Source organism: Canis lupus, chromosome 16 (genome assembly GCF_003254725.2).
Source record: "Canis lupus dingo isolate Sandy chromosome 16, ASM325472v2, whole genome shotgun sequence".
Taxonomy (NCBI): Eukaryota; Metazoa; Chordata; class Mammalia; order Carnivora; family Canidae; genus Canis; species Canis lupus.
In genome coordinates this window covers 46,033,001-46,059,907 of record NC_064258.1, presented here as the reverse complement: position 1 = coordinate 46,059,907, position 26,907 = coordinate 46,033,001, and the positions used below count along the sequence as shown (strand labels likewise).

General features: G+C 35.1%; 1 protein-coding gene and 1 long non-coding RNA gene across 50 annotated transcripts in view; one reads left to right on the top strand and one right to left on the bottom strand.

Moving 5' to 3' along the window:
• Positions 1-26,907, bottom strand: part of SORBS2 (sorbin and SH3 domain containing 2) — a 214,648-nt gene that overhangs the window by 81,640 nt on the left and 106,101 nt on the right. For 23 of the 49 annotated variants that reach the window (XM_049095159.1, XM_049095160.1, XM_035700174.2 and 20 more), the window contains exons 1-5: positions 15,339-15,388; positions 10,673-10,765; positions 4,672-4,698; positions 4,306-4,430; positions 2,875-3,516 (exon numbers count right to left, since the gene is read on the bottom strand). In XM_049095159.1, coding sequence (XP_048951116.1) covers positions 2,875-3,516; positions 4,306-4,430; positions 4,672-4,698; positions 10,673-10,765; positions 15,339-15,348 — 897 coding nt within the window. In that variant the 5' untranslated portion in view covers positions 15,349-15,388. Of the gene's footprint in view, positions 1-2,874; positions 3,517-4,305; positions 4,431-4,671; positions 4,699-10,672; positions 10,766-15,338; positions 15,389-26,907 lie in introns of those variants that run through there. The other 26 variants (XM_035700159.2, XM_035700160.2, XM_049095164.1 and 23 more) reach the window with 10 other exon arrangements.
• On the top strand, positions 17-18,586 carry LOC118351061 (uncharacterized). The gene is made up of 3 exons (XR_004805864.2): positions 17-157; positions 2,126-2,204; positions 16,616-18,586. It is a non-coding gene; the product is annotated as an uncharacterized LOC118351061 (long non-coding RNA).

The window sequence follows — 26,907 nt, the reverse complement described above, 5'->3', positions numbered from 1 at the left end:
CCATTTTACAGATGAAGGACTGAGACTCAGAGTCGGGGAATCACCGGATGAAAGGGTTTACAATAATCACACCTTGAAAGGATGTCTCTCCAATTGCTCTTCTAGTGTCTCTTAAGCCCACTCCAAGAAAGTCTCTGTACCCACTACTAAGTCAAGGGTAAGTAAGCAGGACTCAGTGTACACTTGCCCTATCAGCAGTATTTTCTCGGTTAAACATCCCTTCTCCATATAATTTCCTCACTAGGCTTTTAGGATACCACATGTTCCTGGATTTCCTTCTCCCTTAGGGAATGCTCCTTTTTATCTCCTTTCCTGGTTTCTCCTCTTACTATGGGGATGCTCTTAGACTCAGTCCTTGGGCCTCCTGTTTTCTCTGTACTCATGCTCTGGTGATCTCATTCAGTCTCTTGCCTACAAAAACCATCTGTATGCCTTATATGATGGCTTATATCTCCAACCTAGACCTTTCACCTAAATGCCAGACTCCTATATTGGACTTTATACTCGGCCTCTCCATGTGGCTATCTAATAGACGTCTCAAACTTACCATGTCCCAAAGGGAACCTCCAATCTTTCTTCAAACCGTTCTACCCACAATGATCCAGTTTCTATGGACAAAGGATGGCAAACAGCAACTTCTCAGTTGCAAAGACCCAAACCCTTAGGGTCAACCTCAACTCTTTTCTTTCATGTCCCATATGCAGCCAGTTAGGAAGTCCTCTTTCCTCTGTTTTCAAAATACATCCAGACTCTCATTTCTCACCACCTCCACTGCTTCCACCCTGCTTCAAGGCACCCTCATTCCTCATTTAAATGGTTGCAAAAGCCACCTGACTGGCTTGCGCATTCTCCTTCTTGCCCTAATGTATTCTCAATTAAGCTGCCAGAATGATTCAATTAGATGAGGGGTCAAATAAAAATTGTGGTAGCTAAAGATCTTTCAATGACTCTCATTTTTATTGAGAATAAAAGTTGAAATACTGCAATGGCTTGCAGGAATTGCTGTCATTTGGTCTCTGTTACCTCTGACTTCACCTCTGCTTACTCTATGCCTCATTTTCTTCCTCTTCTTTCCACTGGATTCCTTGCTGGTCCCTGAGCAGCCCCAGCATACTTCAGCTTTAAAACCTTAGCACCAGATGAGCTCTCTCACAGGACTGAGTTTCCCCTTCAAAGCCATTTTGTCTTCTCAATGAGGATTCTTTGACTACCCTAAATAACATGAACTCTGCTCCCCAGATCCCTGCTTAGCATTGCTTAGTTATTTATAATCTCCCTCTGATGTATATAATCTACTTATTTCAGTTTTTATTAATATTTTTCCCTCCCTGGAAAGATTTTAATTATCAATGGTTTCAAATACAGCTCTGTGACTAGGACAGACTTGACACATAGTAGATGCCCAATAAATAATTGTTGAATGAAAAAAAAGTATGAGGATCTCGAATCTTAATTTGTAGATCATGCTGATCCTCTGGGGATTATGTGATGAAACCAACTATTCTGGTCAGTATGGATAGGGACAAGATCTATGGAAAAAGAAAGTTATCAAACTTAAATTTCAAGCATAATAAAACCATTTAGAAGAACCAAACTATGTTAGATGAGTAAATGGAGTTGTTAATGTGGTGGTGTTTGCTATGACTTCTATCCTGCTTGGTGGAGGCGCATGTTCTGGGACACAACAGACACTGGCAGATCCCTGTTTGCAGATCCCTGATTTTGCTTCCCTGACACTGGCAGATCCCTGTTTGCAGATCCCTGATTTTGCTTCCCACCTCATGGGATTGTGGAAGTTATTAATAAATATAAATAAGTTGTAACAGTGCCTGCATATAATAAACTCTTAGTATTTGCTAGTTGCTATTCTTGTTATCTTGTTTATCATATTTCCTAGGGGCTTTCAAAAGATATTATCTTAACTCAAAGAAATTTCTCTAACAAATTAATTTTACCTATCATAATTAGCTGATGGAGATATTTTAGAGAGGTATGAAAATACCCATTTGTTTTTTTAATCATCTAAGCTTAAGTTTTCTGCTTTACAGATGGGGAAGGGATGGATTTGAACTGAAATCTGTTTATCCTTAAAGTTTATGCTCTTGACATTACACTGTTTTTGCAGAAACCAAGAACAGAAACACACTTCACTTCTAAATGATGAAAAAACGTCAGCAGAATGACACTATGAGGGCATTTTGCAGGTAGGAAAATAAACATTTACTTTCTAACAGTCTGAGTATTAAAGATCAATGAATATGCTTTCTGAAATAAATCTCAAGAGGCAGAAATCGATCAAGATTCGGTGAAAATTAATATTGAGCTACAAAGGAATAAATGCTGGTTGAATTAAGATACATGTTTCCTGCCAAAGTGAATTATAATTGCTAATTATTTCAAGACTTTATACATATAAATAAAGTAAATCTAGGTTCTCAAAGGTCTGGCATAAAAAATATTTCTTTAAAACTTAAAAGTACTTTGAGCACTGAAGTGGTTTGCAAAGTCTTAAGCAATAATCAATCCATCACTGACTTCTAATAAATTCTTAGAAGGAATAAATTTTATAACATGGTTTCTGGATAAAAGATCTGTGTGTATACATATATACATATATATATGTGTGTGTGTATACATATATACATATAAATGCATATTTATATATATATTACTATTTCTTGATTAAAAGGTACTTAGAAATTTCTTGATGAATTTAGTAGGATTTTAAATAGGAAGATGAGGAAGATGGTTTCTTTCTCCTTTCCCTTCCTGCTGGGAGACTAACAAAGCATTAGGTTATAGAAGAAGCCCAAACCAAAGGAGTTAGGGTCTCTACTGAACACCTGTAACAAGAGATTGGAAAGTGTAATGTACCACCCGGCAGTCTGAGGACTGAGAGGCCGCAGCAACTGCAGATTTTTGTCTCTCTTGCTGAAGAGGTATCTTTGTAGTCTCTGGAGAAAGCTCAGGTAGCTGTTTGTGGCTTTTAGGATCGTGTCCTGAAACGGGAGTTATCTGAATGGAAAGAGATGCTGTGTGTATCTCAGGCACTGGGTTAGGGGGCGGTGAGCAAGGCCTTTTGGGGAATGATGATACTTCCACAGATTGGGAAAACTGTGGAGTATTAAAGTGGACATTACTTCCTACATCCTGGTTATGGATTAGTTTCAATGTAGAAATCCTTCGAGTCTGAGAATCTTGCATGTAGTCCTCTTGTAGAAATGGGGTGCTGATATCAGCATTTTGTAGGGGACCAGTGCTGGCAGCTGCTGGTAGTGGATTAGTGATTTTTTGTGTATATGATACCGTTGTGTTAGATTCTTCAGAATATACAATTGTCTGGTTGGACTCATCATTAGAATACATAGTTCCCTCAAGAGGTTTTCTGTTAGTAAAGTACTTTGTACAGAAGGGAGTTTGTGTGTTAGTTACTAGTTGGTTTAAAATGTCACCCTTTGTGTGATTGGTTATCAAGGAGCTACAAAAGCTCTCTTTTCTGGGTGGTGGAAAGGGTGCCTGGATTGCCAAAAACATCCGGAGAGAGAAATAATGTTGAAGAAAAAACAGAGAGAAAGTCAAAGTTAGTCATTATAGAAACCAGTGTCAACTTTACCCTTAAAGTAAAGCAACGTCATACCTTCTTCTTATTCTACACATTTTGTTGGCTGATTAAATGATCATTTTTATTCCATTTAGAATGCATTTTAATTTATTATCAATATTGCTCTCTGGGAGAAAATAGTTTTTATAGAGAATACATTACGGAGTTTTTTTCCACCTATACTCTGGAAACTTACGTTAAAAATGAACATGTGTTCTCTTGGCATATTTTTAGACTTTGAGGTATAGGTACTGTATGTTTAGTCACATTGCTTTAATAACAGTTTTCATGTTTGGGGCACAATTTTACTATCTCTCCAGAGTCCTTTTAGTTAATATAATACACAGTTGCATAACTCATGTGTATTGAATAAATACTGTGTTGCTGACCTCATAACTTCAAAATCCAAAGCATCAGCTACCAGCTTTTTAAGAATTAGAAAATATTGTAAACATTATGTTAGAAAGTGATCTACTTTTATGAACTGAATCAGAAAAAAAAATTCCATAAAGCCTGTTTTGAGTTTAAAACTTGTCTTCTATGTTGTAAATAAAGTTTGGCAAAGAATACAAATACAAGAGCAAAACATATTAAAGATAAAACATGTATCTAAATATTTATATGGAACTCAAGAAGAGAATCTACAGCAGCAGTCTAATAGGATGCTTTAAAATAACACAGTAGACAAGAGTGTGCAAGATTACCTGAGTTGGTGATTTTTTTTCTTGTAAATTTGGTCGAACGCTTCTAAAACCTTTTGCTGCAAGAGAGGAATATGTAGCATCTCCGTTCAGTGTCTCTTGATTTCGATCATTGTAAGATCTCCAAGCTTTTATTAAGGGAAAACAAATTGGATACAAAAATATCTACATTCACTTTTAACATATTTTTGGGTAAAATTTATTTTTATTTCCAAAATTGAAGATTTCTTTTTTAGAAATTAAATTTAGTTTAATAGATGTAACTGTATATGCAACTGAAGTTTACTGTGAGGTCAACAATATGACTATGGATATGTTAAGAAATACTCACAACAAATGTAATGATTATTCAGAATAGCTTTTCTGTACCTGAGTCTGGTGACTGAGAATCACGCCCTAAAAGAAAAAGAAATGTTGAAATTAATACTAAGGTAAAAGAAATGAACAACCCAGTAAAGACTATTTGGCAAAAAAAAACCCACACTCACTTTTTTTTTTTTTTTGCAAACATTATCTCATTTCTAAAACTCTTAAGTAAGTCAAATCTACTAAATGGAAGGGTTGTGCATTTAGTTTTATTTCAATGACAGTATCATTCATTAAGTATAATATGTAATTAAGAACATATAACAACAACAAAAAAAAGAACATATAACAAATACTGATTTTTTCCTTCAATAATATTGCAACCATGCAATTCTATTTTATTATTGCCTAAGCTGGATATATGAATTTTAAAATATCAAACCGTTTGTTTGATTTTAAAATGGTTTGTAAGCAAACTAAAAAAACAAAAAAACCCAAAAACAAACCCCAAAACTAAAATGGTTTGTAAGCAATGACTGCTTCTCCAAAGCATTAAATTAACACCATATACTTAGCTTTCAGTGCCCTGGTGTTACTAACCATACTCAATTCCTGTGTTAGGGGGCGATTGATTTTTTGTAGTTTGCATTTCATTTTTATACTTTAAGAAAGTGTATGTGTTTCTACCACATTATGTGATATTTTTCAAATCATTCTCTAAACTTTGAATTTTCCTCTTATTGCCATTTTAAAGTCATTGTGTATTCAAATATGAGAGAGCCCTTATAATATATTCCATTGTCTTGCAGTAAGCTGTGGAAAATGAGTTTCAGTATTAACAAATTGCTTTTGATAATGCAGCTGGAAAGTGAGTGGCTCAATGACATATTTACTGTCGGTTTTATTCAAATTATACATTCAAGAATCTTCTGTAACTTATGCACTCTTGAGGTAATCGTCTTGTATTGCTTGGCTCTTTCATACCACATGGTCAACTTCCTGTAGAATCAGAAAGTCTGAACTTTAGAAATGACCTTATGGGTCATCCAGCCTGATCTGTCCAATCCTGGACTCTTTCCCCGAGACTGTTATTAAAATGTTGTATTTCAATGCCTAATAGAACATGAATGTTATATGTAAAAGGACTCTTCATTTTCTTTCTAACACTTATGGGATATTTTGAAATCTAAACACATGAATTTGGAGTGATAAAAATGAGTTGAGAAATGAGAGTTTGATTTTTAGATAAAATATTTGATATTCTTTCCAAACCAAGGGAAGAAAAAGAAATATGAATTAGCACAGAGTACATTACTGTATCTCCAGGTCAGGGGAGTTAGAGAAGACTAACAAATCTTCACCCTTTATAATAATTGTTAATTCAGGACAGAATTTATCGCCAATGAATTCAATATAGGTACCGCAAAGTAAAAAATAACTTTCAAGAGTCATAGGCAAAATGCTTGAAATTTTCGATCACTTAAATAATGATGAGGATTCCATAAAGACAGCAAACAGGGTAGCGATACGGACCAGAACAATCATTAGAATTCTGCTTTGGGGCACCCAGGGAGAGAGACGTAGTGACCACCTGTGTGTCATGGACAGTTTGTGGACAAGGAACAAGTTTGGGAACTTGAGGGAAGCAGCAGGAATAATTATTATTTATATCATAATTAGTTGCCTAATAATACGGAGTTCATTTCACTTTTAGTCTGATAAAACTGGGCTCATAAAGAAGGTTGTGTGGGTATAGGCTGGGGATGGAGATGGTGGGAGCCAGGTGCTTGGAGGTACAAGGGTTGTAGACATGGTGAAGAGGAGGAGGTATAGATAGTGAGCAGATTTGAAGGACACTTGAAATAAACTTCCTCTAACTGATAGTTTGTAGAGAGGTACTTCTGTTTCTTCTCACAGGTGACCACATTGGAGATTATGGAATCTACAGTGGGATAAATATTAAGTGTGAGACTCAGAGGACAGTCACTCTGGATTCAACCAGGGGCTTATCTCTCTCTCTCTCTGTCCTGGGCCCAGGGATTTCCAAATGAAACTGCTTATTTCCTCTACTACAGGAAATACGAGGTATTCATTATGATGAGCTTTTAAAACTATACTTAAATACAAAAAATAAGGATGAAATCTACTGCATGGTGGACACAGTTGTAGAATTATGAACAAGGGGATGGGAGAAAAATCACCATGGATTAAAACTTCAGGATGAATCCACATTTTAATGAATCTTATGGTAATGATTAAAGTCTACTCTTTAGTGGGTGGTCTCTTAAGAATAGTTAAGGGTACAACGTTTGTTTCTTTAAAAAAGATCCAGTTATAGATACTGAACACATCCAGTCCTGATTTGCTATTTTATTATAATTCTTTGGAGGCATTGAAACATCAACACCATCCCACATGATTACTATTCACTGTAGACTTGCTTTTATTTAATTTCTGCCAAGAAAACTTAGGGAGGGAAGACAGGGTGGTTTGGAGCAGGTAACAGAAAGCATCCTGGAACCACGCCAAGTGAAGAGAATATCAGTTAAAAAAAAGGGGGTGCCTGGGTGGCTCAGTCAGTTGAGCATCTGCCTTTGGCATGGGTCCTGATCCTAGGGCTCTAGGATTGAGTCCTGCATTGGGCTCCCTACTCCCAGGAAGCCTGCCTCTTCCTCTGCCTTCCTTTCTGTCTTCTTTCATGAATAAATAAATAAAATCTTTTAAAAAATAAGGCCTGGCATGTAAATGATTTGGCAGATTCATGGCGAAATGGTTTTGCCCAGCATCTTGAATATGATTCATGATTATTTACTTGTGAAAAGTCTAGGGATCAGAGCCTTTAATTTCTAGCATTCTTTAGTTGATGGTCATTGCTTCTCTGAAAATTCAAGAACTGAGTAAATGGGGCAGATTTATCATTCTCTGGCTATTTTTCATGGGAATATAAATAGGGTCTGTGAGAATTAAGAACCATAACCCACTCTTTGCTGGTACAATGAACATTCCTCATGTCCAGGCAGAAGGTGGTGGACACCTGTCACAGAAGTTGGTAAGGCATTCGTGGCTCACTTTGGGGATTGGGCTGGATGCCCTTAAAGGTCATTTCTGATTTTATGATTCCAACATAATGAATTTTAGGTAGCCGTGTTTGTGGTACCTGTTTCATCATAATTTTTACCCTGAGGTTTTATTTAAATTCCTCATAACTGGTATGCAATGTTAAACATTATGAACTACACTTTTCTTGAAAACTATGATTTTAATTCTTAGAGCTTCTTTCTTTAGAGAGCTCAAATGCTTTGCAAGAACTAATTAAACATATTAATTCAAGTAGACTAATTGAATGCCTACTGTGTTTCTAAGTATTGTGATAAGCCTTATTTATTATTTTCTTCATTTACTCTTATTTAATTAGGACAAATCCTTGTGAGTTTAGGAAATGATTAAGTTCTCAGAGATGTAGGAAAATGAAACACAAATTCTTTTTTTCAAAGATTATTTTTTAAAGATTTTATTTATTTATTCGTGAGAAACACAGAGACAGAGGCAGAGACACAGGCAGAGGGAGAAGCATGCTCCCCATGGGGAGCCTGATGCTAGACTTGATTCCAGGACCCTGTGATCACGACCTGAGCTGAAGGCAGATGTTCAACCACTGAGCCACTGAGGCATTCTGCCCTACTCTCCACCCCCCCCCCGCCCACCTTTTTTTAAGAAAGGAAACTGGAGATACAAACAGATGAAATTTCCTAAAGGTATGAATAAAACACACATGTGTTGGCTGGACCCAGTCTCTTAGCACAGTGGACCTGTCACCATAGCATACCACCGTATCAGGGTTGTCTTAGACTGCCAAGCATTTTGGTAAAATAAAATAGTCAACATAGTCATCACTGTGGTTCTAGCTTTGGTTGAAAACATCAGTGTGTGCTCTGAATTATCCATTGGGATTTTACTTTTAAAGGTAAACAAAGACACACTGATTTAAGGGATAAAGAGTTGATGAGTAGTAGCTCAAATTGACTCTATGACCTAGGGGGGATGGAGGGAAGCTTGGAATCCTTTGTGGAGGTAGTCTTTTACATAAAGGTTGTTTTATTTTAATAATATCAAATGTAGTAAATATTTACTAATCTCCTTTTGACTCACAAAGAGACACTGTGTCAAATAAGTTTTTATGAAGGCCACCATATCATGTAAGAGGCCTAAAGAGAGGCTGAGTTCTTTCTTCAAAATGTAAATAAATCTTCATTGAAAAATGGTTCATATCTTATGTGTCTAATGAATGCTAAAGAAATCCATTTTTAATGTAACCACAAACAAAGTTCAGGGGACTTCATTCTATAGAAATCTTACTCCTAGTGACATGACAGTTTAAATGGTCCAGAACTATTACATACTTTTATTACTGAAGATTAATTCATATTCCTGAAGTATTAAATCTTTTCTATTATTTTGATTCTGAAGCATTAACATTTTTCTGCTAAGTTGAGTGATATGAAACTGATATTCTAATTTTGACCTTCCAGAATGCAATCTTTATTTCAATCCACTATTAATTCCTTCATGGTTACTTCTGTAAATCATAACAACTTGGCATTGTTGAAGTAGTGCCACATTCCCTAGGTGGCCCCCTCAGATGGTCCACATCTGAAGAGCTTTACTTGGTTGAAATGTTAATGATATTTGTGATTAGGCATCCCAATTACCTGCTGGTCCTGATCAATTTATTTGTTTGTTTTCTAATTTCCCTTCATTCCCATTTCCCTCAGGTACTCAATATAAACACATTTGGGTTTTTCTAACATTTTCCCATGCTCATACACACATAAACAAACGTGTACAAATACATATATAGATATTTTTCTTAACCAAAATGAGGTTGTACTATATACATTGCAATGCAATTTGTGTTTTTAAAAATGTAATATATTATGGAACCACCTGGACTGGTATTTAAACTTGTACATGGAAATCCATTTGTAAACTGGAGGTGGTGCTGGCTAAGAGTGGGAATTCTACACATGAAAGTGTTTTTTTCCTCAACATGGCTGGGTAGTTTAGGATCAAATGGCTTTAGCCAAGGACATTCTCAGTTATTAATTAACTACTAAATGTATGTGTGTAAAAGACACTGATATGCACAGTGTGAATTAAAATGATTTAAACACTCCATCTCTCTCCAACTTCTCCCAAACCCACAAACATTATAAAAAAAAAAAAACAAGGAACCCCAACTCAGCAACCCATAATCAAACCAACTAACCAGTCAGCCGACCAAACAACTAGTCACAGGAAGGTATGGGCATTTCTCAGGGCCTCCAGACATGGGGGTTGCTGGGTTCACTTTGATCCTCTATAGCAGTAGCCCCTTGTACAGATTGTACCCACAGGTCTAGGTCATAAAGAGACACACCTCAGTAGGTGCCGAAATATCACACTCTCAATTAGCTTTCTACAGATATATGTATTTGTGGGTACGTGGTAATCTTACCTGGACCAAGACATTTAAAAATATATATTAGAAGGGCCTTTGCTGATTGGATTAAAGGAAGTTTTAAGATCTTTACCAAACTAATATTCTTTCATATTGTTTCCAACCTTTGGTGAAGAAGTGAATTAATCATAATCCACTTACCTGTAAATCCCTGCCCCTCTGTGTTCCCACTCCCCAACAGTTTTTAAATAAAAAAAACTAAAGCACCTGTGAGTTATCTTAACTAAACATTACATTACTTTAGTTCATGAGAAAAAAAAAAGCTTAGTTATTAACACTTGCAGTTGTTACTCAACACATTTTTGGCAGGTGACGGTTGTTTTTAATTAGATTTTTAAAACTTTTTTTTTTTAACAAGCTATCAGTTTCCTTTGGCTTTTTATTTTTAGAACAAAAACAGTCAGAAGGGATAGGAGCTATTCTTGAGACAAGAAAAATAAGAACTAGTAGGGCTTTAGGAAGGTATTTACTGCTACTTTCATCATCCAAACGAGATAATTCTGGAAAGAGAGAAAGGTCAGATAAAGCCATTCGATTGTGACATTCTGTGAGTTAGCGATATTATACCTGCAGCCAATAGGTTTGGAGAACTTTGAACTCTCTTCACAGATGTTAATGTAACAGACATGGCAGCACGTTTGCGAGCACACCCACCGCTATCTGAAAGCAAAAAAATGATATAGCAGAGGCCACAGCAAAGGAGAAAGCACATGCACTATCATGCATTTTAAGTGGAATGTGCCAGACATCCATGAGGAAGATGAACAGTCAGGATTAGTAACCATGGAATACACTGGAAAATTTCACACCCACCCCAAACTAAAACAGACAAAACAAACAAAAAAACCAGGGGTCTGTCTTAGAAACAGACGCCATTGCTTTAGTAAAAACACAGATTTTATACTTAATATTTTATGGGTTTCCTTTAAAGAAAACAGAAGCATACAACTCAACTTTGTTTATGCCATTTAAGTTCAATTACTGTTAAATTTATAAGCAGTGTGAAGAGCGCTTAGGGTCAGGGACAACTGATCTTTCAGTATTGGGAGCAATGGTATACCACACTTTGTATTCATCATTTAGGTTTTACTGTATTTTAGCTATTTATGATTCCTAAAGGTAGCTGGAATCACTTCTTGAAGTAAAAGTTATTAACTGATACAAGCATGGTATGATAAATAGGATTCATAAAGAAACAGATGTCATTACAGAAATTCTCTGTCCTTTCATAGTTCTTATTGTTATGGAAATAATTAGCCTATTTGGAATCAAAGGCAACATTGATATATACAGTATTGAAATGACCAATATTTAAAAGATTAAATTGTTTTTATACTTTTGAACAATAGGTTGATGAGGATCCATATACTTACACTTCATGGACATTGCAATGTGAAATAAAGTATGTGAAAATGCATCAGTTATTTTAATGGGATATGAGAAGTTTAGAGTAGCAAGACTTCTAAAATTGGAAGGTTCATGTTCTATTTACGAACAGATTCCAATTTCGTTCCTACATTCCTTTGTATATGGAATGTGCAATAAATAGTTTTGCTCATTCTCCTGGAATGAAAACAACTGAAATTGGAATCTTTTTGAAAGTTATAACTAGGAAAACAAATAATATAACCACCAATATGATAACATAATCATTATATATTGCCACATGCTATTCTCATTATTCCCCCTTTTTCTTTATTTCTTAAAGAAAAGTATCCAGTTTGTTTACTGGAAGTGAGGGGATTTAAGAGTGCTTGGAACAATGACTTAATTATTGGTAAAATCACAAGCAGTAAGGTCAATAGAACTTAAAATTGGTAGAATGATTCTCATATCAAAATATAATTTCTTAAATACATGTTTAAAATTTCCTAATGCAGACAATAACTAATACAGAAAAATGATTTGAAGCAACATATGTGAAGTCAAATATCAAAGATCAAACACAGAAAGACAAATGGTAGAAACATACAATACTAAAGATATCTTTCAAAGAAGCACCAATAGGATTTTAGCAAATTGAAAAAAAAAAGCTACAAGGAAGGAGTGTTTCAGATAAAATGGAGGTAATGTCAGGGAATACGTGGTGTATGTATAGCAGCTATCAATGGTCTAAAAGGACCACGTAGTCAAGGATGTTGAAAGTGGAAATGGACCTCTAAGAAATTTTATTTTCTAGTTCTTGGAACTCTGGACATCTGAAAACTAGCAGGAATGAGAAAGAAAAATTTCACAATGAGGAGGTTCAGAGTTACTGGTTAAATCCATCGTTCCAAAACGTGTGCCAAGACACCTCAGGCCCCATCAGAAAGTTCACAGGGCTTGGGGAAGACTTCTTCTGTTCTTGAGGAGAACACAGTGATGCCTCTCAGATGCTGCATGAACCACTAGCCTTAGTTCCCATTTTCAGCATAATCGTTTGTGCTGTTTTCCTTTAAATGTATCATATCTTTGAAAAGCTGGGTTTTGGTGATCACAGGGGCAAAGAACAAATCCCCTCTGAAAATAATTTTGGACCAGTAAAAGAGAGTGGCGATGTATGCTCTAATTCCATGGTCTGAGAAGTTTTGTGTGTCTCCAACAGACACACTATCCTGTTAGTAAGTAACTGTGGTTATAAAGAATAAATTAAAATGATTGGCTTTTTTATTACAGTGTATTATTTTTTTAAATTGCTTCTCAGTTGGTAGAACATAAGTACTTATTAAGTTGTCTGCACCTACTACTTAATAAATAGAACTGTTAGGTATTTCTTTTGCCTTGAGAGTATGCCTAAAAATTACTAAGATATCTTGGCACAGCAAAACAAGAAAGGGTAGGAACCTCTGTGTCAAACAGTTTTTGTATTCTAAGCAGTTCTATGATCTACATAAAATGAATAGAGCATCAGTTTTTTATTAACAGTTTAACAAGGAGCTCACTTCGAAAAGTTGAGACATTTGTGAAATTGCTAAGAACAGAAAAATCTCTTAGATTTTCTACTTGTTGATACTTTCTGCTATTCCTTGAAGATATTTTCTTAAGATCTCAAAATGAGGATACTTTCTTGCACACTTTAGGTTATCCTAAAGAATCTTGATGCCACTCTCACCTTCAAGGTGGCATACTCTTGCACAGACCTGCAGGACTCCTGGGAGCTGCTTCTAATTTCTGGGAAGCACTCATGGGTAAATCACACACTATGAATTATTTGATGTCTTTCTCTCTTCCCTTTCTGGAATAGCTAAGATTTTCCTTAGAAGATAATGGCTCCCGAGTCCAAAGAGTGGAAATACTGCATGTTTTATAATTTCTATACATTGTTTAGATACTTCTGTATGAAAAAATGAATCACATTTCTTTGGCTCTTTTATAACATATTTGACCAATAATGGAAAGCTAATTTAAAAGAATCTCTTTTCAAAAAAATAAAAAAAATAAAAGAATCTCTTTTCAAAAACTTGACTGATGCATGGACATTGAAAGTAGTACTGTATCTCTTTAATGATTGATAGGTAGATGATGAAGAACAGTTTTATGTACAGATATTTAGGAATTAATCTCTCCTTCATTTTGTAGATATAGCAACAATGCTTTTTTCAACTTTCTATAGCAAGATTTATATCTATCTATCATCTATCTATCTATCTATCTATCTATATTTTTTAAAGTGGTGTGGTTTTATAGCAAAATTATAGTATTGCTTTGGAATTTTAAACAAAGAACTCCAGTCAATTCTAATCAACTTTGTATGCATATGTTTAATATATTTTATATGCACATATGTGTGTAAATTTACCCAGATAAGTAAAATAAATGCAAATTAGCATTCCATATAGAACTGAGCTCACTCCTTTTAAATGAGAGCATGCTTTAGAGAGTTACATTCATGTTGCTGGAGCATTCACTTGACTCAAGTACCCTGGAGACCTAAGCAAATGTATAAATTTTCTCTTTGTCTACTTTGCTATTAGGGATTGCATCCTATGACTAGGAAGGTTAATTACTGAATGCATTATAATGAATATGGCATATTTATAGTATAATCACATATTCTATTTGCTTTCTTCAATCCTTTTGCCTAATAGTATTTCTCCTTTCATTTCCCGTGTCTACCTGCCACATCTCCAGTTGTCCAAATGCCTTTACTTGTTTCATTTCTAAGGTTGTCATTTCTCTTGATTTCTAAGCCTCCCTTATTTATTTTGACTATTTTAACTATCCTCATCTTGCCTCTTACTCTCCACATTTATACCTGCATCTTCAGGGGGGCAGCTAACCCATGATTCTCCAAGGTCATCCACTGCAAGTTTTTGCTAAAGTCAGCCACAGAATCATGGACAAAGACATGTCCATGTCTCTATACTTGATCTAGGGATTAGATATTGGTTCTCACCAATGATTGTTAATCCTTCCTTGGGGCATTTTGCTAACAACAAGAGATAGCAAAAAGGCGAACTGCATGATGTGAGAAATTATCTTGGACTACCCTTCCTCCTCTGCCACAGAGTAACTGGCTAAAACAACTTTCAGTGATCACTTGTAGATAGGAAATGCTATTTTTAGAACACAGGTTACAGAATTTCAGTGAGAAAGTTGTTTAACAGAGTTACCTGATAGTGAATATAACCATGTTGGAGGAGGGAAAGCTGAAAATGGAAGTTAAAATATTTCTACTATGGAAAAAAATTCATACGTACCCAGCATGTGTCACAAACCCTGTTACAATTAATCTGTATATAATACAGAGTTTAGAGACCTCAATGTTGTTGAAGCTAGTTAGAGATACTGCTCTCATTCTAAAAATAAAATGCTTATGACTTTATGTATATTGTGTCTAGCTTAATTAATCTGATCTCATATAAAGCTTTGGCACTCTGTCTGCTAACATTGTTAACATAAAGTGTTTATAGAAAAGGGAATTTAAAATGTTTTCTGCTAGAGCAATTTGCCTATGAAATTAGCCTATTTTAAGTGAGCAATTTCAAGTGTATGCGTCAAGTGACATGCTCCCTTTTCCTAGGGCATATAGGAGTGAATTTAAAGATACGGTTATAGAAAGGGGAGTAAAAGTAGATAGCAAAACAGAAAATTCTACCTTTGATAGATGTAAGATTGGAGCATAAAAACAAATAAATCAAGTAATGAATTTAGATCAATCAGATCAGCAGAGTATTAAACTTAATGATTTGGGGCCAAGATGATTTTTAAAGAGCAAGGCTAAAGAGTTTTAAAACTAACAGAGACAGCGTACCTGTATTCATTTTGACCTTGGAGGGTTTGCTATTAAAGTCTTCAGTTTTCCTGTAGAAAAAAAATGATGCATTAATTTGTTCACTGTATGGGGAACAAAATATCCCGAAAGAGTGTTTTTGTTTTGTTTCTGGCGTACCTGTGAGTTAATGTCACATTATCCTTAGTCTTTTTTTTTTTTTTCCAATATCCTTAGTCTTATTTGATGTCAGGATTTAAAAAGGTGGGCACAATTTCTAATTCTATTCAAGTTAAACTTGAGTTATTATTAATTCTTGATCATAAACCAACTTTTTGTCCAATGGTGACCACTAACGGATGAGAATCGAGAGGAATTTTGTTAAGAATTAAATTTCTTTCACATTTGTACTAATAGTTTTTGTTTTCTAAGCCTGGAAGGGTCAATTGGTTGTTAAGTGTCTTCTTTTGGAAGGTACCCTGGTACTTTGAAGTCATTACCTTATACCTTCAGTTTTTTATATTATTTAATTTTTTAAATTTGAGATCATGACCTTACACTATTCAGTTTATTACTGGGCCAATGTATCGAACATATATTTTGAGCAAAAGGTCAAGGAAGAGGAGATGCACCTATTTTTCCTTAAGACAGGAAACAAGTAATTACTACAAAATCCATTTCTGTTTCAGTATTAGATACTGTGGTTTTTCCCAACAAGTGTTTGATGAATAACAATTGAGATTAATTCATTAGAAATGGTTGGTGGAATGTTGCTTGCTGTAGAAAAAGTTTGAAGATTTTGTGTATTATTTTATATGTGCGGTGACTTTGTTCTTTCCTGGTATATTTGTCTTAGCCCATTTTTAGAGTTTCTTATTTATCCACACATTAAGACCAAAGAAGAAGGACATTCTGTCATAGGAAGCAATTCTTTTAAGAGTGAGAGCCCTAAAAAAAAAAAAAAAATAATAATAATAATAATTAATAATAATAATAATAATAATAATAAAATAAGAGGGAGAGCCCTGACAGGGATGTTTAACCTCTTTGCTGCCTTTGTTCCTGAGTAGAACCTGTTGTTAGATGAATATGAACTTCTCCAGCCCCACATGGTCAGTTTCCATGTACATTAGGACTCTAACATCCGATTATTTAAAATATTATGCATTGTGGTCAAGTGGGGGTAAGGTTGAAATTAAAAAAATCTGTCATGATCTGCCAAGAAAGACTTTTGATACATATATTTTCCTCCAGTCTCTATAAAGAGCACCAAATGAGTTCCCTGACTTTCTTGTCCTTTTTGTCTTTTCCCTCTCCAGAACACACAGAAAAATGTGGCAGCTTGTGGAGGAACTCTACTTAGTAGCCCTAACATGGCCTGTGTTGAAGAAATGCCAGTGAAGTCAGGGGAGAAGGCTGTGGTCAGTGCAGGAGCCTTGAGAAAGCTCCATCAAACATATTTATTTTAATCTCTCGGTAGCAAAACTCTTAATATGTTAACCTTAAATGGATAAAATAAATGGAAAAGAAAAGCCTCAGGGGATGTCTGTGACCAAGTCTGAGGCAACTGCTAAAACAAGAAGGAATAAACAGTCTCCAGAAAATGAGGACTAGAAGAACATTTCCGGAATTCGACTCCTTTTCACTCCTTTTCAGAACACATTTTGTTTAAAACCATCCTAAGTTTTAAAACTGACTAAGGTCAGGTTTGCCTTGGAACAATACTGATCGTGATAGAAAACATCAAACAGAAGGAAGGTTAACTCTCCGTAATACAGAAGCTGCCAATACAAAATCATAATGTTTTTCTACCAAGCTAGAGGATGAATTGTCAACACTTGTTGTCTGAATTCAAATGCAGATATTTACAAAACATCTGCCACTCAAGAACAAAATAGGATTAACAGGAACAAAGAAAGGCGCCACAGATCCTTGAGCTTTTCATCTTTAAAGTGATGTATCCTGTTACTTATAAATGTAATTTGGGTGGTTTTTAAGCTTCTCATTGTTTTAGATGTCAAAATGTGAAATGACTAACTTCCTAATCAGGCAAGATATTTTCCAAGTTGTTAAAAGAAGAGCCTTGGTGATTGAGCTTTCCAGAAGAACCTGAAACTGAAAGGCTTCTTGGATGACCAATAAAAAAGCATGATTCTATTTCCATTATTTGTACGAAAGCCATTAGCAAATCCACAACTGAGAACTCTCTTTAGACAATTTAACTAAAGCAAATCTAATCTCTTTTGTTCTGTTCTGGAAAAGTGTCTTTAATTGTACTTACAGAACAAGCATAGATGATTCAGGAAAGCATCAAATTCCTAGAGTGTTTGCATGCTTCCTAGAAGAGACCGTATTTCAAGTATTCTCCTAAATTGGAATTGAACAAGGGCCAAGACAATGAAAACGGATGATAAAATGCAGACTACCTTCAATCTCAGCAAATAATCCACAGAGCAAAGAACTCTCTGTGCAGTAGTGTCAAAATGATTTTCAACAGGTGGTGTGGAGCTGTATTTACTTAAGTTCAGTTCTTGCCCAAGTCTTATTTAAAAAGCAACTTTCTACGTGTACTAATTTGTATATAGCGATCTATTTGTTTCTGTATGGGTTAGAGCAACCTTCATTCCCAATATGCATAGGGCAATACATTGTGTTTGTTGTTCATGCATGGGCAGAGACGTGACTTTGTGTCTGTAGCCTTTGGATTCTGCTTGAATTTCTTTTGATTATGTGACCTCTTATGGATCTGAACCATCTTTATTCCCAACAAGCATAGGACAACACAAATAGAGAAGTTTTGATTGTTCCTGTAGAGGCACCAACAGGATTCTGTGCTCCTAATCTTATAATTCTGCTTGAATCCTTTTGTTTATCAGGCATCCTATTTCTGAAGAGAAGCAGAGGCAAAATCCTTTCTTCAAGTTTGGCCAAGAATTCTGTGTACGTCATTTTATTTTTGTAGACTTGAATTCAGGCACCAAGACCATCTATAAAACTATGGAATGAAGTTTTAGCTCAGCTAACGTGAGAAGTTGCCCAAAAGATTCTCCATAGAATAATTTTAATCCAATAATTGCTAGGGTTCTTTTGCAATTGATCTGTTCACAGTTTATATATCATCTAGAAGAAAGGAAATAGTTTAAGTGGTAGGAAAACATTGAGGGATGTTAGACTTTTTAGAGACATAGTTTAGACACAAGAAAAAAAATGATTTATGTTGAGGTTAGGCACCAGATTTTAACCTGAATTTACTTTGGAATGGATCATGTGTATCATTCTTTCTGGATAAACTTACTGAGTGGTCAATGCATGTCTCTCTGTCTCTGTGTCTCCCTGACAGTGGTAGGATTAGAAGTAGTCTTATGTGCCAAATGAATTTACTTTTCAGTTACAATCAAATGACCTATTTTAGGTTGATTACATTCATCTTTTTCATCTTTTCTGTCAATATGTTGTCTTGAAATTTTCACAGGAAATACCCCAAGTCAATTATTTTGTTCTTTATAGTCCCTGAATTTAGAAACACAAGAATACACCTCAACCTCTTTTCCAAATGGTTTCTCTGAATTGATGATAAAAGGTATATGAAACGGACTCGGGACTCCTCAGGTGCTTCTGAGTGGGTGGAACATGTTGTAGTTAATAGTGAGGGCATGGTTTTCCACTCTCAGCCTTCACATAAGAACTCAAAATTCCTCCCAACATTCTCGAGCTAAAGGTGCCTGAAGATGGGTCCTTATTATTCAGGAACCAAATTATCCACAGTATTTATACATGAATGCTGGGGTCAGAATACTTTCAATATCATTTCTAGGAATAAAGATAAATCATTACCATGAATAGTGAAGAACAAAGAACATGAGGCCATTGATTATTTTTATAAGAATATACAAAAATTTTTTTTAACCAAATTTAATCAAAACACTCTTTCATACCAAATTTCCTGGTACCTGGAAAAACTTTCTGAAGAACAAAAGCATGTTTATCATGGAAATTAGTGATTTTCTTTTTGAGACTCTGCAAAGCTAGCTAGTCCAAATACTTAACAGATTTTTCCTAAAGACCATCTACTGGTTAAAAGAAGTCAATCACCGGTAAATAATTTTCTTTCTGAAGGTATTTCAAAGCCTCAAAGACTATGACTCACTCTCTTATTTAATTATAAAAGAATGCTGATTCCTTTTCACATACAATAGTCATGTGATTTAATACTACCTAGTATCCTACATTCATGGTACCTTTAACTTTTATACTGAGGATGATTATAAGATATATGTAAATACTTACAGATTCTTTTTCTAAAACAAAGTCGTTCGTTCAAAAGTACTAGAAAAATTCTACTGGCTTCTATTATGTAAATCAAAAGCCAAATGGGTTCCTAATAAAAAAAAAAAAGCAGATTCCTAATGGGGATCTGATGAATTAGGCACATTATCAAAGAGATGTGAGGAATTAATAGAATATTAACTTACAGATGAACTGAGTAGTGTTGGAAGGATAGGTCATGGAGTCACTCAAGCCTGGATTCAAAAGCCAATTCTGGCCATTTCCAGTTATCTAAATTATTTATACTAATGTCACTATCATCTCCTTCAACAGTAGCAATAGCAGCAGGATCAAATCTATTTTCCTTCCCCTGGCAGTAAACCACCCCAGTCAAATTGACATGATTCTCATTCACCAGTATTTCAAGTAGTTTGAGGCATATCTTTTGTCTTTGATTGAATCCTGAGAAAATAATATAGATTTCCCCGAAAATACCTAGGACATTATTTTATTGATTTAAATTGAAGTGAGCATCTATGGTTTATTAGATTGATTTATATGGATTTTCCCATCTTCTAATTATCCCATCCCCAATTTAGAAACATATTGGAATTGAAAAGGAATTCTGCTTTCTAGGAAGTTTTTTTTTTCTTTCTTAAGCAGAGCCTTCTCTTAGCTGAGATTTTCTTTTTTCCACACTGTAGTCAACAAGAGGAGATAAACCCAAGAAATAGTTGAATCAAACACTTGTCTTCTAGCCCAGCTAAGTTATTGCTAGTGAACCTAAGGGAAAGTAACACTTAAAGGTTGTGACAATTTGTTTTTTGTAAATCCTTTTCCATTACTTTTGACATCTTAGAGCCCAAGGGTGATAGTTGGAGGAAAGAGATGTCCATAAAATGTCACACAAAGAGTTGTGTGACAAATTGCAGTGATAACATCCTGATGACAGACATTTCTGTTCAGTTTCCTAAGTGAAAGTATCTCCCCTTCTTTCCACCATTGTACAGAGTACCATAAATTTCTATTTTGAGTAGCAAATCTTTGGTCTTTTAAAAGAATCCTTTACTTCTCTTCTGATTTGGAAGAAGTAAAGCTGTCTCTATTTAGATAGCATGATATTATATATAGAAAACCCTAAAAATTCCACCAAATGTTAGAATTAATAAACAAATTCAGTAAAGTTTCAAAATCAATATGCAGAAATCAGCGTATTTCCATATACTACTAATGAAATATCAGAAAGAGAAATTAGAAAAAAATCCGATTTATAATTGCATCACAAAGAAAAAAAATACCTAGAGGGGTGCCTGGGTGGCTCATTTGGTTGAGCATCCAACTCCTGATTTCAGCTTAGATCATGATCTAAGGGTTGTGAGACTGAGACTTGAGATGGGCTTGGTGCTTGGCAAGGAGCCTGCTTGAGATGCTCTTTCTCCCTCTTAACACCCCCCGCCCACCATTCCTCATGAGCACATGTGCACATACACTGTTTCTCTCTCTCTAAAATAACTAAATAAAAATAACTAACTAAATGAATGAATGAATGAATAAATAAATAAATAAATAAATAAATAAATAAAATCTTTAGGGCACCTTGGTGGCACAGTCTATTAAGTGTCCAATTCTTGGTTTTGGCTCTGGTCTTGATCTCAGGGTCATGAGATTGAGCCTCTCTCTCTCTTTCCTTGCCTTTCTCACTTGTGCTCTCTCTAAAAAAAATACAAATAAATCTTTTTAAAAAAAGAAAGGAAACAAAAAATATCTAATGATAAATTTAACCAAGGAAGTGAAAAATCTGTACACTGAAAACTATCAGACATTGATGAAAGAAATGGAAGAAGATGCCCTCCAGCACCCCCCACAAAGTGAATGATATACCATGCTCATGGATTGGAAGAATTAATATTGTTAAAATGTTCATATCACCTAAGAGAGTCTACAGATTCAATGTAATTTTTATCAAAATTTCAATCACATTTTTCACAGAAATAGGACAAAAAATCCCAGAATTTGTATGGGGTCACAAAAGACCCCAAACAACCAAAACAGTCAGGAGAAAGAACAAAGCTGGAGGCATCACATGTCCTGATATCAAACTGTATTATAAAGTTATCATAATCAAAACAATATGGTATTAGCATAAAAACAGACAGGTAGATCAATGAAACAGAACAGAGAAGCTAGAATGTCACACAAAGAATTGTGTGACAAAACTGTGATAACATGCAATGACAGCCATTTCTGTTTGGCTTCCTAAGTGAAAGTATCTCCCCTTCTTTCTAACATTGTACAGAATACCATAAATTTCTATTTTGATCACATTCATGTGTGGTCAATTAATTTGATAAGAGAGCCAAGAAAATAAATGGAGAAAGCATAATCTCTTCAATAAATGGTTTGGGAAGACTGAACAGCTATGTACAAAAAGAATGAAACTGGACCCCTATCTCACACCATACACAAAAATAAATTCAAAATTGATTTAAGAATTGAACACAAGATCTGAAACCATAAAAATCCTAGAATAAAATGGAGAATAAGCTTCTTGACATTGGTCTTGGTGATGATTTTTTGGATTTGACAATAAAAACAAGGCAAACAAAAGCAAAAATAAATAGGTGAAAGTATATCAAACTAATAACTTCTGCACAGCAAAGGAAACCAATGAAAGGAAAAGGCAACCTACAGAATAGGGGAAAATATTTGCAAATCATATATCTGATAAAGGATTAATATTGAAATACGTAAATAACTCATCAACTCAATTGCAAAACAAAACCCCTCAAACCAAAAAAACAACAAAAAATTTGATTAAAAAATGGGCAGAAATATAGACAATTTTTTTTCTAAAGAAGACAGACAAATGGCTGACAGGTACACAAAAAGGTTCTCAATATCACTAATCATCAGGGAAATACAAATCAAAACCAAGACATATTATCCCACACTTGTTAGAATGGCTATCATCAAGACAAGAGAAAAAAAGTGTCAGTCCAAACACTATGGGAAACAGTATGGAAGTTCCTCAGAAAATTAAAAATAGGCCTACCATAAGATCCAGTAATCTCTCTTAGGCTATACATCCAAAGGAAATGAAAATAAGATACTGGAGAGGTATCTGCACTCCCATATTTATTGTGGCATTATTCACAATTGCCACAATATGGAAACAGCTTAAGTGTCCATCAACTGATGAATGGATAAAGAAAATGGAATATTACTTTAGCCATGAGGAAGAAGAAAATCCTGCTATTTGAGACAACATGGCTGGACTTTGAGGGCATTATGCTAAGTGATATAAGTCAGACAAGGAATGACAGATATTGCATGATATAACTTATATGGGGAATCTATTTAAAAAATCAAATTCATAGGAACAAAGAGTATAAAAATAGTTTTCCAGGGCTGGACAATGGGGAAGAAATGGTGAGGTTTGTAAAAGGGTACAAACTTTCAGTTATAAAATGGATACAATCTGAGGATAATGTAAAACGTGATGACTATAATTGATAACACTGTATTATACACTTGAAATTTGCTAAGAGAGTAGAATTTAAATTTTCTTACACATACAGAAAAGGGTGTGTGTGTGTACACGTATGTGAGGTGATGTGTTAATTAGATGGTGAGAGTCCTTTCACAATGTATAAATATATCAAATTTCCACGATGCACATTTTAAGTATCTTGTAATTTTATATATCCTCCGATAAAGTTGAAATGAAAAAAGCTAATAAACATGTATATGTCATATAAAAGAAAGAAAGGAGTAAAGAACTGTTAGAAAATTTTTGAGCTTTGCTAAATAATTTTCCCCTTTTAATTTTCAAACCTTTCATTTTAATTTTTATATATTGATATCACAAATTATCTGATATAAAGGAAATTGTGACCTAGTTTTACATGTATAATACTTAAATTTTTAAAAACGATTCTATTTATTTATTTGAGAGCAAGAGCAAGCCAGAGAGAGATAGAGAGCACAAGCAGGGGGAGAGGGGACAGGGAGAGGGAGAAACAGACTCCCCATTGAGCAGGGAGCCTGACTCAGGACTCCATCTCATGACCCTGAGATCATGACCTGAGCTGATACCAAGACTTGTACTCTTAAACAACTGAGCCACCCAGATGCCCCACATACTTAGAAGGTAAGTAGATACAAACATTAAATGCTGTGGCAGGCGAAAAGAAGTATGATTTTACGTGCGTTGCATTTTTTAAATAGCTCAGAAAAGGATTTTTGATCAGTCTAGTAATTTTTGAGCTTAGGCATTTCAGGTTGGGAGAAATGACTGTTACAAGATCAAATACACTCAAAAATGCACTCTCCTGATGGTAGGCAAAGAACAGGTATCTTCCTGTAAGTAAGATGTCTTAAAATGTCAATTGAAATCAAGATAATTCTCCTCAACACATTACAATTATTTACAATACATTAAGTTAAGCATAGTGCTTAAGTTGTGAATCATGTGTGAACGGGTTTAAAGGAAAGAATGAAATATCAGGAAGAGGGGCAGGAGAAGGCTAAATGGGTCAATGAGTAAATAAAGGCTATTGACAGAAGACCATATACTACTTCTTTTTTTAAATAGAGAGACAGAGCGTGCATACATGCAAGCGGTGTGGCAGGGGGTGGAGGGAAGGTGGGCAGTGGGAGAGGGAGAGAGAGAATCCTAAGCAGGTTCCACGCCTAGCATGGAGCCCAACACTGGACCTGATCTCACAACCCTGAGATCATGACTTGAGCTGAAATCAAGAGTCTGATACTTAGTCAACTGAGCCACTCAGGTGCCGCTATACTTACTCTAACAATATGAAAATAGCAGCTGTTTATGACAAGGACTCCTTTTGCCCAACTACTGCCATGGTCCAAATGGAAAGTTTTATTTAGCCAAAGCCCATACCAATGGCAATATTTTCAGAAAACCTCCGAATTTTAAGTTAATAAATATGCTTATTCTAATGTATTTCCATGGCAATGTTATTTTATGAAATGACTACAGTTAAATAGTCTTGCTTATTGTTTGAAAGAAAGTCCCATTTTTCTTCTGACTGAACACATGTGCTTCCTGAACACCTGAAATAATGCTTCTACAACGTAGCGATGTCAAGGTGTACTCGTACATATTGTGTACTTGTGTTTGTATGTGTCTCATATTAAATGGTGAAACTCCACGTGCTCTGTGAAGTTTGAAAAAAAATATTTGGAGGGTGGTAGAAACTTTCTTTAATTTGCTCTTTAAAAACCCATGGAAGAAAATAACAGGGATGCCTGGGTGGCTCAGTGGTTGAGCATCTGCTTTCAGCTCGGGCCGTGATCTCAGAGTTCTGGGATTGAGTCCCACATCAGTCTCCCTGCATGGAGCCTGCTTCTCCCTCTGCCTATGTCTCTGTCTCTCTCTCTGTGTCTCTAATGAATGAATGAATGAATGAATAAATAAATAAAGTCTTTAGGAAAAAAAAGAAAATAACAGGCTAGTTGGGGAAAATACTGTCATTGAGGAAATTTTGAATTTATTAAAATTCAAAACTTCCGGTATTTTTGTTGAACAGTGGAGAGTTTATGACACTATTCATTTGGATCTAATGAAAATGGGTAATAAAGATAGATATCTTCTATTGTTAAAATTATTTACTTCCAATGAAAGTAATATATTATTATTATAATTTTTATACTACTATTTCTTTGGAGTGCAAGAATGGTTTTTGCTAGGTTTTGGCAAGGAATTTGGCAAAATTCTTCAAGACCTCTCTGTGGATTAAATGTAAATGTATTAGGAGGGATTGTAGGTGAATAAAAAATCATTTTCAGGAGTCTTTCTCTGACTGTGTGTCTTCAACTTTTTATTTTTGGAAAAAGTAGTGACATGCTTATCAATTCTACAGAAGGCATACATGTGAGAAAGAAATATAGGAATAAGTAAAGGAATATAGCCTCTTGATAGGCTTCATTAAACTTTGACAGGGATAAATAAGAAGTCTCACAATTTAGCTAAATCAAATCATTTTATCTGAAATAAGTCTAGGGGCTTTATTAGACTGTGAACTAAGAGTGACCTAGTTGTTTTAAAAATATATTTAGGGGCACCTGCGTGGCTTAGTTGGTTAAGTGTCTGCCTTCAGCTCAGGCCATAACCTCAGGGTCCTGGGATCAAGCCCCACATTGGGCTCCCTGCTCAGTGGGGAGACTGTTCCTCCCTCTTCCTCTGCCTCTGCACTCTTCTTGCTTGTGCTCTCTCCTTCTCTCTCTCAAATAAATAAAATCTTAATAAAAATAAAAATATAATTAATAAATACATAAATGAACAGTGGTTACTGTATAAATCAAACAAAAAAGATTGCGATCCCACTTTCATGGCCATGTTGGGGCCTTGTTGCCTCAATTTAAAAATGCCCTTCTTTGTATTTGTCCGTGAACTGGGTCATGGACATGAGTATCTAAGCAGCCTTTCGAGGTTGTCACTGACCATGGAGGAGGCCGCTGAGTGATTTGGTAGAAACACCACAGTGAGCTGCCAGGTGAGTGCTAGCAGCAGTAAGAAAAATTAGTGACATATACATTGTTTTTGTTGTTTTTCTTTTTTTTCCCCTTTCATTTCAGGGGAACCATCTTAGTGGCTTTTAGGGTTAATGCTGTCAAGTAATCCACATTTATGCTTGGTATTGACAGAAGACAGATGGCTAACAGTTCCAAACTAGAAGTTTCAATATTCCCTTAAGATGCACCGAGTTTAAGAAACATGATATCCAAATTTCTTGTTTTTTAACAAGCTAGTTTATAGTTCTCATTGGAAAGAATGTGAGTCCATCCTAGAACTAAAAGCTTTAAGATATCTGAATTATACAAAAAATGGGGGTTGCTTTCTATTGCCTTTTGTTCAGCAAAATGCCTACCCAAATGACCTCACTTCTAGTTCTTACCCAACTCACATGTTCCCAGCATTCTTCATTTTTCATACCTAATATAGCCCTTCATACCCTGCCACTATTTAAAGCTAAAACTTTCACTCAATCTACCTAAAATAGGCAAAGAAAACAACATACAAATTTATACTTAAATTATACATTGGAGAACACTGAAACTTATTTGAACTGAGATTTTGTCATTTCACAACATGCTTACTTATTTGACATGGTAGCTAACTCTAGAAATGGTTGAAATGTTCTTTACCATGATCGTTGGGCATATCTCAATACATGTATTTAAATATTATTTGACCTACTCTTTATTAATCTTTTTTTCTCCCCTTTATCTATGGAAACAGGTGCTCCACTTTTTCCCACCTATCCTGGACTTCCACTGCTCTTTGAAAAGCAGAAGAGATTTCATCTTGACTTCCCAA